Here is a 12,955-nt window from a genome sequence, read left to right as displayed (position 1 = left end):
ACAAACCAACGTCAGTAAACATAGTCTATCACCGCATTCAAAAATGCAAGTTAAGACTGTACTATGCACAGCAAAAGTCATATGTCAACAACGTCCAGAAACACTGCCGACTTCTCTGGGCCCAAGCTCATCTAACGTGGACTGATGCTCAGTGAAAACATGTATTGTGGTCTGTATTGTGAGTCAAACTTTCAGATTGTTTATGGAAGTAATGGGTCTCGTGTTCTCTGGGCCAAAGAAGAAAAGGACCATCCGGATTGTTACTAGTGTAAAGTTGAACATCCAGGGTCTGTCATAGGACGTATAACTGGGTAACTTGCTCATCTGTAAAAGCACCTGAAAGATACGCACACATTTTGGAGCAACATGTGCTGCCTTTTAGACACCATCTTTTTCAGGCACGTCCATGCTTATTTCAGCATTCCGCACGTTACAACAGCAGGGCTGCAAATCAGAGAGTGTGGGTGCTAGACTGGCCTGCTTGTCTTCTGTTGGAAATGTGTGGTGCATTATGAAGTGCAAACACAACAAAGAAAGCCCCATACGGTTGCTCAGCTGTAGACTTGTACAACAGAATGGCAAAAAAATTCCACTTTCAAAACTGGATCAGTTTGTGTCATCAGCCCCTAAACATTTATTAAATGTTGTTAAAAGGAGAGCTGACCTAACCCAATGGTAAACATGCTCCTGTCTCAACCTTTTTGGAACCATTTTGAATGAGTATATATTTACAAAAACAGTGAAGCTCATAAGGTAAAACATCAAATGTTGGGTTGTGCTTTACTGTTTTCAATGTAATTCAGGTCTAACAGAATTTACTAACCACTGCTTGTTGTTTTTATTGGAGTTTCAAATACTATCCCAACTTTCTTGGAACTGAGTTTGTAGTAAGCACAATGTACTGTTCGTTAATCATTATTGTGATATTGATCTTTGCTATACTGTTATCACAGAAGGCTGTAAAATGCAAATAAGCCCTCTAACAAATTGCAGATTGTTTTTATTGCGTGCTGTGAGCACTCTGATCAACCTCAGATGTTCGAGATGAGTTTCTGTGGGTGTTTGGATGACTGAAGACACAAATGTAAATGCAGGCAGATCTGTAATCTTGTCATCAGAGGTTTGCCAATAATTTGAATAGATCTGAAGATACATCGCAATTTAACAGCAACATAATATTTGTAGATATGATGAAACCCTAGTGAGTAGTGAATCCCAAACTACTACCTTAATTTCCTCTTTAAATGTATTCGTTCCATTGCTAAAGTGATGATTATCTCCTCTTTGGAGAAGTCAGTTATCTCAAGTTTGTAGTTTGTGGGTTCAAAATGAAAAATTTTAACAAGATGGTTTCCACTGACAAAATGTTAGTCAAATGTTGTTTCTACAAGGCTCAAGTTGGCTTCTTGTTCAGCAGCTTTTTGCTCTAATTTTCCATTCCACCTTAAATGGAGCGGCAATTACATTCCGGAACTAGTACATGCACCTTAATGGAACTGCTGCACTATTTAAGGTGGAGTGGGAAATTTAAAAAAGAACCAAACTTAAACTTTATCTTCTTAGCCAGGCCTCGTCAGTCTGGTGTCCATGTTGGCCTAAGGCTAACCCTAAAAGACTGGCCATTCCTTTATGTCCGCTGCTTTGAAAGCAAAGTAGACAACCTCAGATGAAACAGACTAGACAGCGGGAGGTGATCAGGGGTCTACTGTCTATTCATTTCCTCTTGAAATGTGACAGAAACCCTGACTCAGCCACTCAGCTCAGCGGGTACCTACTACTGGTCCACAATGTTCAAATGGACTGAGGGGTAGAAATTCAGTGAGATTCAAAAGTAGGCCAACAATTCAAATGGCTTTTTGGAACCTGTTGGAGATTAAAGATGCCTTGTCTTTATAAGCCATTATTCTTACATTATCCATAGCTTTGGATGCCTCCAAACATCAAATCATGAAGCAAATCATGAAACAAAGGAATTTAAGCACTAAAATTACAGTGTTTCTTCATTTTATTCAATATTGGGTCATCTAGACTAGTGTCTATGTATTTGACCGGTGCAAAAGACTTTTCTTCAGTTTTTATAGCCAAAGTAACCACTTTGTTTTTCCAAAAATCCCAAGATATTTCTTTAAATCATTTAGAAATCTTTTTTTAAATAATTCTATGTACTTCTTAGAATTCTCGAAACATAGCTTGCCTTACAGAGTTTGCTCAGCTGGTTATTTAGCTGAGGCCAACCTAGCTGAAGACAGGTGCATTCCTGTTGAAAAGCAGGAGGGCTAGTCTAAGGCTAGCTTTACATGGTGAAACTTTCATGCAACTTTAGTTGCTTCAAAACTACATGAAACTCAACTGTGTTTTAGTTGAATAATGCAAAGCGTCCTCCAACTCGTTTGAAACTCAGCTGCAACAGTTGCAAGCGTCAGCTTTGTGAAGCAAGTTTTATGAAGCAGTCAATCTAGATGTGAAACTTTTGTGCAACTTTAGTTGCTTGAATACATGAAACCTAAATTGCACTTGAGTTGGATAAGACCCCCACCTCCTGACTGACCCCCTCCCGACTGTCTGGAAGTTTTTCGTTTTGTCAGTTTCCTGAGCCACAGCAAATTTGAGTTTCTCAAATCTGATATTTTTTGGAATCAGATGTGTTAACTAGCCAGCTAACGCTAACAGCTGTTTAAACGGCTGCTGGTTCCACTGTGGTTATGATGTTATGGTGATTTCCATAGCTAGATTCGTTTTCTCTGATTCTGATTCTGTTCAGATTCATCTGGGGTCCAAAAGATGAAAATTAAAACAGAAGAGGAGGTGCTTGATGAACTTGTTGTGCTTGTAGGACAGGAGGAGTGAGACATCAATGACAGGTGGAAAATATATATGAAGATAAGAATTAGCTCGCAGGTGACTTTACAGTGTATTACAGTACAGAACAGTACAGTGTATTAAATAATGCAAGCTGCTAATCTGGCTATCAAGTAAAGTATTTAAATGTATTGCGTGCAACTTTGTTTTTGAGTTGCATCACATAACTGTGAAGTTGCATGGAAATGTTGTTGCAGGCAACTCACAACTTGCAACTAGTTGCATTAACGTTTGACCGCGTAGAGCCAGTCTTAGTCTGATCCAAGTGCTTGTGCCATTGTCTTATGCAGAACTGAATGAAGTCTGCACTGCTGAGTTAAGGCTCACTAAAAAAGCAATGTTATTGTGGCATAAGCAAAACTTCCCATTCCTGATGGCTTCGATAAAGAAACAGCCCTTGTCCTTCATAACAATGGGCCGGAATGGTTCTTATGGATCTGTGAAGATTTCACTCTGCTCCACTGCAGTTCTTTTGCGCTTTCAGAACGCGCTGGCCCGGCCGTAAAACGGATCAACAGGAAAAACACACCCTTCTTCAAAGCTACAGCTTCCAATGGACATTCAGGTCCACTTCTGTCTCTATAGGTCTAACTGACCCTTACTGATAAACAGCATTTTCATATGTGCTTCCAACGAGTATTTTGGAATGTTTTTTCAGTCCATATATGGTCAAATTATCATTTTGTTTTAGTTTGAGACCTTGCTGACAGTAAATATACGATTGTATGGAAAAGTTTGGGCGCCCCGGTCAAATTCCATGGTTTGTTGATTTTCTAAGTGAAAATAAGTGAATGCATCCTCGACAGAGGACACACTGCTGCACAATTTAATGCACATTTATTTGCTGAATTGAATATATTGAGAAAAAATAATAAAACATAAAATGTGGTCTGTGCAAACGTGTATATATAGTTTATTTAAAATAAGATAAATAAAAGATGTGCTGTAACTTTTGCACAGGCCACATTTTATGTTTTTATTTTTTTTTCTCCTGTATGGAATAATTCAACAAATAAACAGTAATTGTGCAGTAACGTGCAGAAGTGTACTCTTGATGTGTTAACTTATTTTTACTTTTAAATAAAAATATATTTAAAATAAAAATCAACAAATAAATAGAATTTGATGCCGAATATTTGCAAACAACTGTGAATTCCCTGTGAATTGAAAAATGAACTCTTTCAGAGAAGCTGAACTGGATGATTGTAATATACTAATCCTGTACAACAGTTTGTAATTTTGTAATTACAGGCAATAAATAAATACATTTTGAATATCTTAAATGTCCAGACTGACGAACAGAGCTGCAGATAATTGAAAAATCATGACATTAAGTTATAATGTGATTAATGTCAATAATGTCTTGTCTTGTATTTCAAGAGTGACAGTTACATTTCGAGGCAGAAAACTTTCTATAAACAGATAATTACAGTATGTTATTTATCCTCCAGTAACTTCCAAAAGTTAAATCTGCATTTTAAAAGTTTTATGTCTTATTTTATTGGAAATAATGAGACATTAATATGAAAAGTGATACAAAACCTTTTAACAGTAGAGTAGCTTACAAATTAGTTTCATAGTAATTGCTGAAAAATTAATAGTAGTTACTGCAAAATAAGCCTTTGCAAAATATACAGTGGCGCTGGTAGTGGGCAGTATACCAGGTGTGAGTCTGGTTATAAATGAGTGCAGATAACACAACGTACAAGTAGTGCAAACAACAATAACGTCAGGCCATTTTGCCGTACAGTAAGAAGCTGTGGACTTCTCAAGCGTGAATGATGCTCCATTTAAGGAGGAACAGAAAGATGTGGAGCAACATTTACAACATTTAGCACTGCAGGTGTGTTAGAAAGCAATATTGACATAGGTTTATCTATATATTGGGAAATGTATGTATGTATGTATATATGTGTATATAAATGTGCGTGTGTGTGTGTGTGTGTGTGTGTGTATATATATATATATATATATATAGAAGCTAATGCAGCTAATAAATTGCTAGCCAAGTCTATTTCAGTTTGCTTATTTGGTTTCTGCCACTGTATGACTACAAAAGTACAAACGTACACTGTATAACTAAATGCAGCCTCAGTTGTGTCTTGTGAACTTTCGGACATTTGGAAAAAATGGGAAAATTGTGTAGATTTGCTTTTTGGCCATCATTTCAAGCCTAATAACTAACCAATAAGGCTGTGGTTTAAGGCCGAACTGGCTGGATGAGTAATGTGTTGCTCATTGACCCTTACTTTGGCCTTTATCTGAAATATTCATGAAAAAGTATGAAGTATCTTGTAATGTCTTGTCAGCTCTCCTTAGTCTCCTGTCTCGAACAGAAAGAGGAACTTGGCTAATGGAGGCATTGTTCCCAACAGGATGGGGAGTTCCTGGTGCGGACACACCACGTGGAGTATATGGACGGGGGGATCCTGGACCCGGACGACATGCTTACAGACCTGGTGGAAGACAGGGATAAGGTAAGGAACGTGGCGAGAAACAAAACAAGGCGGTTTTGGTCATCCCAGCTTTTCGGGTGGTGCTGTATGTATGTAAGAGAATGTGAGAGTGTATGTAAGCGAGGCGTTTGGCTAGAAGAGCGTTATCAGTGAAAGTGAGTGAGAAAGCCATTGGTTTCCTATACGTCTGGTGGAATGTTTGTTATGGCCTGTGTTCAGCGCGTAGGCCTTGTTTGGCTTTGCTGTATTGGCTGCAACACTGTGTATTTACATTATTGGAGCTTTGCTATTCTCAGCCAATGCTATGAATGAGTTTTCAATTATAGCCTACATTATCAATACTGTTGTCTTAGTTTTTTGAGAGAGGAAATGTAAGCTAATAATGGAGCTGGTGAACTGCCTGTAGATGAGGTGGACCAATCAGAATCAGCCAAACACCTAACACCATTTACAGGCAGTGAAAAGGCAACATTTAAGCCTCAGGCCAAAAAAAACATTGATATGCTTGGACAAAATATCAGACCTGGGACCTTCATTTATATAAAAAATAATTCCAGTGACAGGAAAATAGCAATTAGATATTTTCCCCAAATTATCATCAGTATTTCTAGATCACTGAACAACTGTATGGCTAAGTAGCAGCAATATCAAAACCTCATATCTCCCAAATGTTAACTTTTAAGAAGGAAAAAACTTTCTTAACTCAGAATGGAAAGTAATGGAACAAGATTTCTTTAAGTGATTTTGGAGCATTTCCATTGGTCTTTCCATCATAAAATTTCAACATGTTGTAAAGGCAGCTGGCGTTTTCAAAATTCTATTAAAAAAAATAAAAATGTCAGGTAGAACGTTTGTTCTGACGTTGACAATAAACTGCATAGTAAAAAGTAGCTGGACATCAGCCTGTGCTATTATTTTATTTTGTTTTATCATTTTTACTAATTATTTGAATTTTCCTCTTGCTCCTTTGTAAACACTTTGTAAAAAAGTAGTTTTGTAGTTTTCCTTAATCCATTTTACCCCTACAAGCTGTTTATAAAAACTAAATATTTTGATATTCTTTGATATTCAGCTAAATAGGATAACGTTAGCATGGTTTTCACTGTTTGTCGTGCTATCTATGCTTAATTGTGGCATACATAAGATGGTTATGATGAAACTCACACCTGAGGATGAATTTCAATTGGCATACTGGATGAAACGAAACTACTACTATAAATAATTCTAACTATTTTGACCTGGAATCACTGGTGGTGGTATAATTGGGCCCACTGGCTTCAGTCTGTCACTGGCCCAATCAAAATTACTCAAATGTACTTTCAATCTTAAAATCCTATTAATGAGAAAACACAAATAAAAACACACTTGCTAAATATATCAAAAATTTTCATTTTTGATATTGACCTATAGCTATAACTATGAGGGGTTTACTCAGCGTTTTGTCCTGCAAAACTGCAATCAAGGTACGAGTGCTGCCTGGAATCCTATGGTTTTGTTTTTCTCAAGACCTCATTGATGCATGGCTTATCAAATCATGTTCATATTTGCACCGTATATAGTACACAACTGCCCGCTTTAGAGAATGGTTTAGAGAATATGAGTGTTATTGGACCTTCTAATGTCCTAAAGTCCAAAGTATATTCAAATATATAACTGGAATGACCTTGGAATAACATAATAAACTTGTAGACTATCCTTGGATGTTCTAACATCTCAGACATTTTGAGCTTGAAGTATAACCCCATTTCCAAAAAAGTTGGGATGCTGCGCAAAACTCAAATAAAAACAAAACGCAATCGTGTGCAAATCACAAATGTTTAAAATTTTAAATGTTGATTCGTTGGACCACAGGACACTTCGCCTCAGCTCATTTTAAATGTGCTCAGGCCCAGAGAAGGTGGCAGCATTTCTGGATCCTGTTTATGTATGGTTTCTTCTTTGCATTTTAGAGTTTTAACTTGCATTTGTGGATGCAGTGATGAACTGTTTTCATAGATAGTGATTTCCACTACAGAATCATGTCTGTCTTTAATGCAGTGCCGCCTGAGGGCCCAAAGATCACGGCCAGCAAATATTGGTTTTTGGCTTTGCCCCTTACATACAGAGATTTCTCCAGATTCTCTGAATCTTTTGATGTTATTATGTACCATAGATGATGAAAACCAAAAGTTCTTTGCTATTTTATGTTAAGAAATGTTATTCTTGAATTGTTCCACTATTTGATCATGCAGTCTTTCACAGAGTGGTGAATCCCTCCTCATCTTTACTTCTGAAAGCCTCTCTGAGATGCTCTTTTATACCCACTCATGTTACTGACCTGTTTCCAATTAACCACCAGGTGTTTATTTTAGCATTACACGACTTTACCAGCCTTTTGTCACCCCTGCCCCAACTTTTTTGGAACATGTTCTTGGTATCAAATTCAAAATGGGCAAATATTTTTCAAAAAACAATAGAATTTCTCAATTTCAACATTTGTACTATTTTCAATGAAACATGGCACATCATTGCATTTTGTTTTTATTTACAATTTGCACAGCGTCCCAACTTTTTTGGAAATAGGGTTGTAAACCACAGTGGTATCTACTCATTAGGTTTGAATTCTGTGATGGTCTCCTTGTTCCTCCCCTTTCTGTCAGTTACAAAAGACACAAACAGGTCGTGGGATAAACCTGTTATGCAGAGGAAATACTGCGTCTTGCCTGATACTGTGAATACCTGCTTAGCTGGTCCTGACTAGTCAGGATTAGGGAAGTGGCCAGTTACTTTACAGCTGGCTCAAAAGAAAGGAGTTTAGGTTTCCTCTGAAGCAGCTGAGTGTGCTCCTTTATTATTGCTGCTTTCTTTAAGTTTCTCCATGTAGTTGGGTCATAACACACGAACAAACCCTTTGTGAAATGCTAAGTGGGAAGCTATTTATTCAAGTCGTCCCCATTTTGCATAACGCAATCTTAAAATGTGGTAATGGATTCTAACGATATGCATATTCAGGGTTCTGGCTGCATAAAGAATGCTGAATTACAATTACTTAGTCAGCAGGAGCTGGATGAAGCGGCGCAGTTGGAATATTCATACGCCGGCGGGCAGCACGACTCGGGCTGATTAATTTAGGTGTGCTTTCAATGCTGGTTTGGGCGACCTGTTTAAACGATCCTTCAAAAAAAAAAACAGCCTTTTTTTCTTGCAGCCGTGACCTCAGACAACATCGCCCAATGAAGAACGTCCGCCCATTCTCTTACCTCACTGCGCTGGTTTCATTTCCTAGCATGACCTTTAGCATCTATAGGAAACACTCTGCTGAAAGGACACCCCACTGTTAGCGCTAAATGCTAATCTATCATAATATAATGCCCGTGAGTGGGAGTCATTAAACCGCGCCCCCACCTTGAGGTCGATGAGGGTGAAGTTGCCATGGCGATGGGATCGGCCCACAGCCCCACCCTCTACTCAGAGGCCCGTTAACCCGCGGCAGGAAGCGATGGCGATCGGCTTGACCCCGGGCCCAGCTCATAAATATTCAGCGCGGGATGATGAATGATGTTCATGCGCGGAGGTGCTGTAGCCGCCGACTGCAGGGTTGAAAGGTTGCACCGGGCGGGCAGCGCTAGAGTGCTTCACTTAGTCAATTAAACATTTCATCACTCCTCCTCGCCTGCCCTGTCCTCCCTTCTTGCCTCCTCTCCTCACTTGCTTCCTCCTTTCTCCATTCATTTCCTTGTTCTTGACCGCTTGATCCAGCAAATCTGTGCATGCGCATATTTAAGTGACAGTTCATCGTGGCGTAAATGGCATTTGGAATTTATTTCCGTAATATTTTTCCAATTCAGATATATTCAAGAGAGAATTGTTTGGTTTATAAATGACTACAGTGGCACTCGAGCGCTTTTTGTTAGGTCGCAGCCAGCCTAAGAATGATGCTAGTACGATATTTGACCACAGCTAAGAACAGATATCAATGTTACAAGTGACGCTTTGCATTTGTCCAGTCATAATCAGCCCAAGAGTGATGCCAGTGGTCCACTTAGACTAGCTAACATCAGATAGCAATGCTACTTTTGTTCAGTTATAACAAGTCCAGCCCAACAAGCTGGTTTTATCTGGTTATCAACAACTATTAGTGTTACGCATATTGCACTTCTTTTGTCCAGTGGAAAAATCGCTAGTATGACATTTTGTTTACTTATTCTAGCTAATAGCAAATATCATTGTTACAACTGGTACTTTACTTTTTGTCCACTCATAACCAGCCTAAAAGTACTGCTAATTTATTTAAGTAACAGCAGATATCAATGCTACAAATGTTGCTTAGTTTTTTTATCCAGTTATAACCAGCATATGCCTGATGCTAATGTGATATTTGACCACTTATTCTAGTGAACAGCAGATACTAATGCTAACTGTTGATTTGCTTTTAAACAGCCCAAGAGTGATGCTAGTAAATTTCACCACTTATGCTAGCTAACAGCAGATACCAGTGCTACAGGCTTTCCTTTGCTTTTGTCCAGTTGAAGCCAGCCAGGCTCAACAAGCTGGTTTTACCTGGTTACCTATTCATCTTAGAAGTGTTGCTTTGCTTTTGTCCACTAAACCAACCTAAGAGTAATGCTAATATTAGATTTGAACTCTTACGCTAGCTTACAGTAGCTTACAGTAGATATCAGTGCTAGGTCTTCCTCTCTTTCCGCTCAGCCAGCCTAAGAGTGATACTGTGATTCGACCACTTGTGCTAGCTAACAGTGGATATCAGTGCTACAAGTGTTGCTTTGCTTTTAACCGGCCTAAGGGTGATGCTAGTTTATTTCACTATGCTAGATGCTAATATGACATTTGGCCTCTTGTGCTAGCTAACAGCAAATATCAGTGCTGCAAGTCTTCCTTAACCCAGATGGCAAGAGGATAGTGGGCCACTGTTGGCTCACTGATGGTGAAGCTGCCAGCCCACTGGCTTTTCGCTAACCGTTTTCCTGGCGGCCGATTGGTGGTCAAGCAGAGTGTGAGACAAAATGCCCTTTTTTAATTGCTCGTTTTCAACTCACAGTCCAGTGTACTTATTTTTCTTCATGTCTTTCTTTCATTATCCTTTGTAAATTAGTTTAGTAAATATTTTCCACAGCAATATCATAAATAAAGCCAGTTATACAGCTGTAACCAATCTAGCACAGTGTCAGCAACATTTTCAACAAAATCATTTTATCATGCTGGTCTTAGTTTATTTTCCAAAATAAAAGGCTATGTGTATTACTTACAATCTGTTTTAGGAGATCAGAAGGCCAGTTGGGTTTTGTATGCAGGTGGTCCGAGGGTGGATCGGTAGTCAGAGGGGTGCTGACCTTATAAAGCTATCTGGGTTTGCTTTTGTCCAGTTACAACCAGCCTAGAAGTGATGCTAATTTGGCATTTGTCCACTTATGCTAGCGAACAGTAGATCAACATTACATTTGCTACTTTGCTTTTATAACCGGCAGCTTTTCAGAACTTGCCCCTCATGAGTGCTTATAGGTTACGCCAGTTCCTCTTAAAGTTTCCAGCAACTATAGTTCCCTCCAGAACTTCCTTCACAGTCATGACAGACACCAAAAATGTTCCAAACCTTGGAAGAAAGACATTCCCGTTTCATGGAAGAGAAGCTTTCCAATCACACGTGACATTTAAGGACAAAAGCATGTTTAAATTAAGAAATCCATTTCACAGAAAACCCAATAAAGGCAAAGCTAATAGCGTCTGTCCACCTCAGCTAATTTCCCTTTTAATTAGCCAGCTTTTAAGCTAATACAGGCGCTAATCTGTTTAGCATCTGCAAATTGTGCCACATATTGGCAGTGGATTCATTTCATACCTTAGCTAAACAGTTGTAATGGATTTTTTCTCTCCCCCTCTTTGTGGGACTTAGCAAGTCTTGGTGATCTTGGTAATGTTTTATGTGGCACAAATAATGCATTTGTAATGCTAATTACCGCTAATTTGAAAGCTCATTAAAGTTTGATGGAAATATTGTGCTTGTGCCCGAAAAGGCTAATGCGCAATCGAGATCGTTTGAGACCCTCATCAAAGACCGCTAATGAATATGCAGGCTCTCGTGTCAGTCTCGTGTCGGATGAACTCCGTCTGATTCCATCAGAAATTCAGATTTGGTTTTTTTTGTTAGCCCCCGCATACTGATAAGCACATTAGCCCGGCACCTACGCGCGTCAGTGGAAGCAATTTAGCGTCCCTAGCAGCCCGGCTGCTTTCAATGCAGTTACTTTTTTAACGTCTTCATCGTCGGTTGAGTGAGTGATGAGGCGAGTATGAATGGAGGCTGATTGCGGGAGCCGGTGGGAATTCGAGCATTGTGGGTTTGCTGATTGGTTGGCTCGGCTAATGCTACTCAACCAGCTGTAGACAAGAGCTCATCGAGTTGCACTTTGAGATGAAGAGAAAGATGATTTGCGCTAGTGATGACGAGTTAGATCAGTTTGCCAAAGAGTATTGAGATCTTGGATTCCTGCCTCAGAATCATTAATTCATTCAGTGGTAACTTTGATGCGTTTTGGCCTAGTTTGACACCTAGTTTTCCGTTTGATTTTCACTACTACGTGTACGACTGAAGTGTGTCTGTGGAATACTTTCCCAAAATCACTTCAGAAGACTTGTTTACAGCTTATCATGCTAATTCCAGTTAGCCTACATTGGTATGCTAGCCTTGCTTGGGTGCCAACAGTCCAGAATGGTGCCACTGGAGAGCTTTACCTTGGGCAGCCATATTTGTTTGCCCAAATTATAAGGTTATGAACCAAAGTAGGCCATCCTTCCTGGTGTTTATTGACATTGTATTTACTGATCTAACAAGCTAAAAGTTTGCTTCGATGTGAGATACGCCAATCTGGAGAAACCTGCTGAGGAACCAGACCAGAGTTCAGTTCTCTGCCTGATGTCTGAGTCATTGTTTCACGATGGCTTTGAGAAGCTTTTGGCCTAAAACATCGATTTCCTGAGGTGCGTTTGGTGGAGAGGTACATGCCGAGTGTTGTAAGTCTCCAAAGAGAACTTTTTTTCTGAATTTGCCACTATTTTACCATCATTATTACATATAAACACTCAGAAGTCACGTGTAGGTTCACTAGTAGTTTTGGATAATAAATGAAATGGCTCAGATGTTGAAACTGAGAAATTTTATTGCTTTTTAAAAATGTTCTGAGGTCTCATCAACATGGAATCAACATGAAATTTTTTTTGGAAATCATGGACACTGTGTCCTCCGGGCTAAAGACCACTCAGCTTGTTATCAGTGCACAGTATAAAAGCCAGTATTCATGGTGGTATAGGGGGGGGTGACATGCACATCTGTGAAGACACCATTAATGCTGAATGATATATACACGTTTTGGCAACATATGCTGCCATCCAGACGACGTCTTTTTCAGGGAAGGCCTTGATTATTTCAGCAAGACAATGTCAAACCACATTCTGCATGTATTAAAACAGCATGGCTCCGTATTCGGTTGCTAAACTGATCTGCCTGCAGTCCAGATCTGTCACCCACTGAAACGTTTGGCGCATTATGAAATGAAAAATACAACAAAGGAGACCCCGAACTGTTGAGCAGCTGAAATCCTATATCAAGCAAGAATGGGAAGACATTTCACTTTCAAAACTCCAGC

The 12,955-nt window shown here is 39.2% G+C and overlaps 1 protein-coding gene across 1 annotated transcript in view; it reads left to right on the top strand.

Moving 5' to 3' along the window:
• The window catches only part of pard3ba (par-3 family cell polarity regulator beta a), a 263,259-nt gene that overhangs the window by 19,338 nt on the left and 230,966 nt on the right, over positions 1-12,955 (top strand). Inside the window, exon 2 of the mRNA XM_036562820.1 lies at positions 5,235-5,336. Coding sequence (XP_036418713.1) covers positions 5,235-5,336 — 102 coding nt within the window. The remainder of the gene's footprint in view (positions 1-5,234; positions 5,337-12,955) is intronic.

Source organism: Colossoma macropomum, unplaced genomic scaffold (assembly GCF_904425465.1).
Source record: "Colossoma macropomum unplaced genomic scaffold, Colossoma_macropomum, whole genome shotgun sequence".
Classification (NCBI taxonomy): domain Eukaryota; kingdom Metazoa; phylum Chordata; class Actinopteri; order Characiformes; family Serrasalmidae; genus Colossoma; species Colossoma macropomum.
This window is presented reverse-complemented; position numbering and strand designations above follow the sequence as displayed.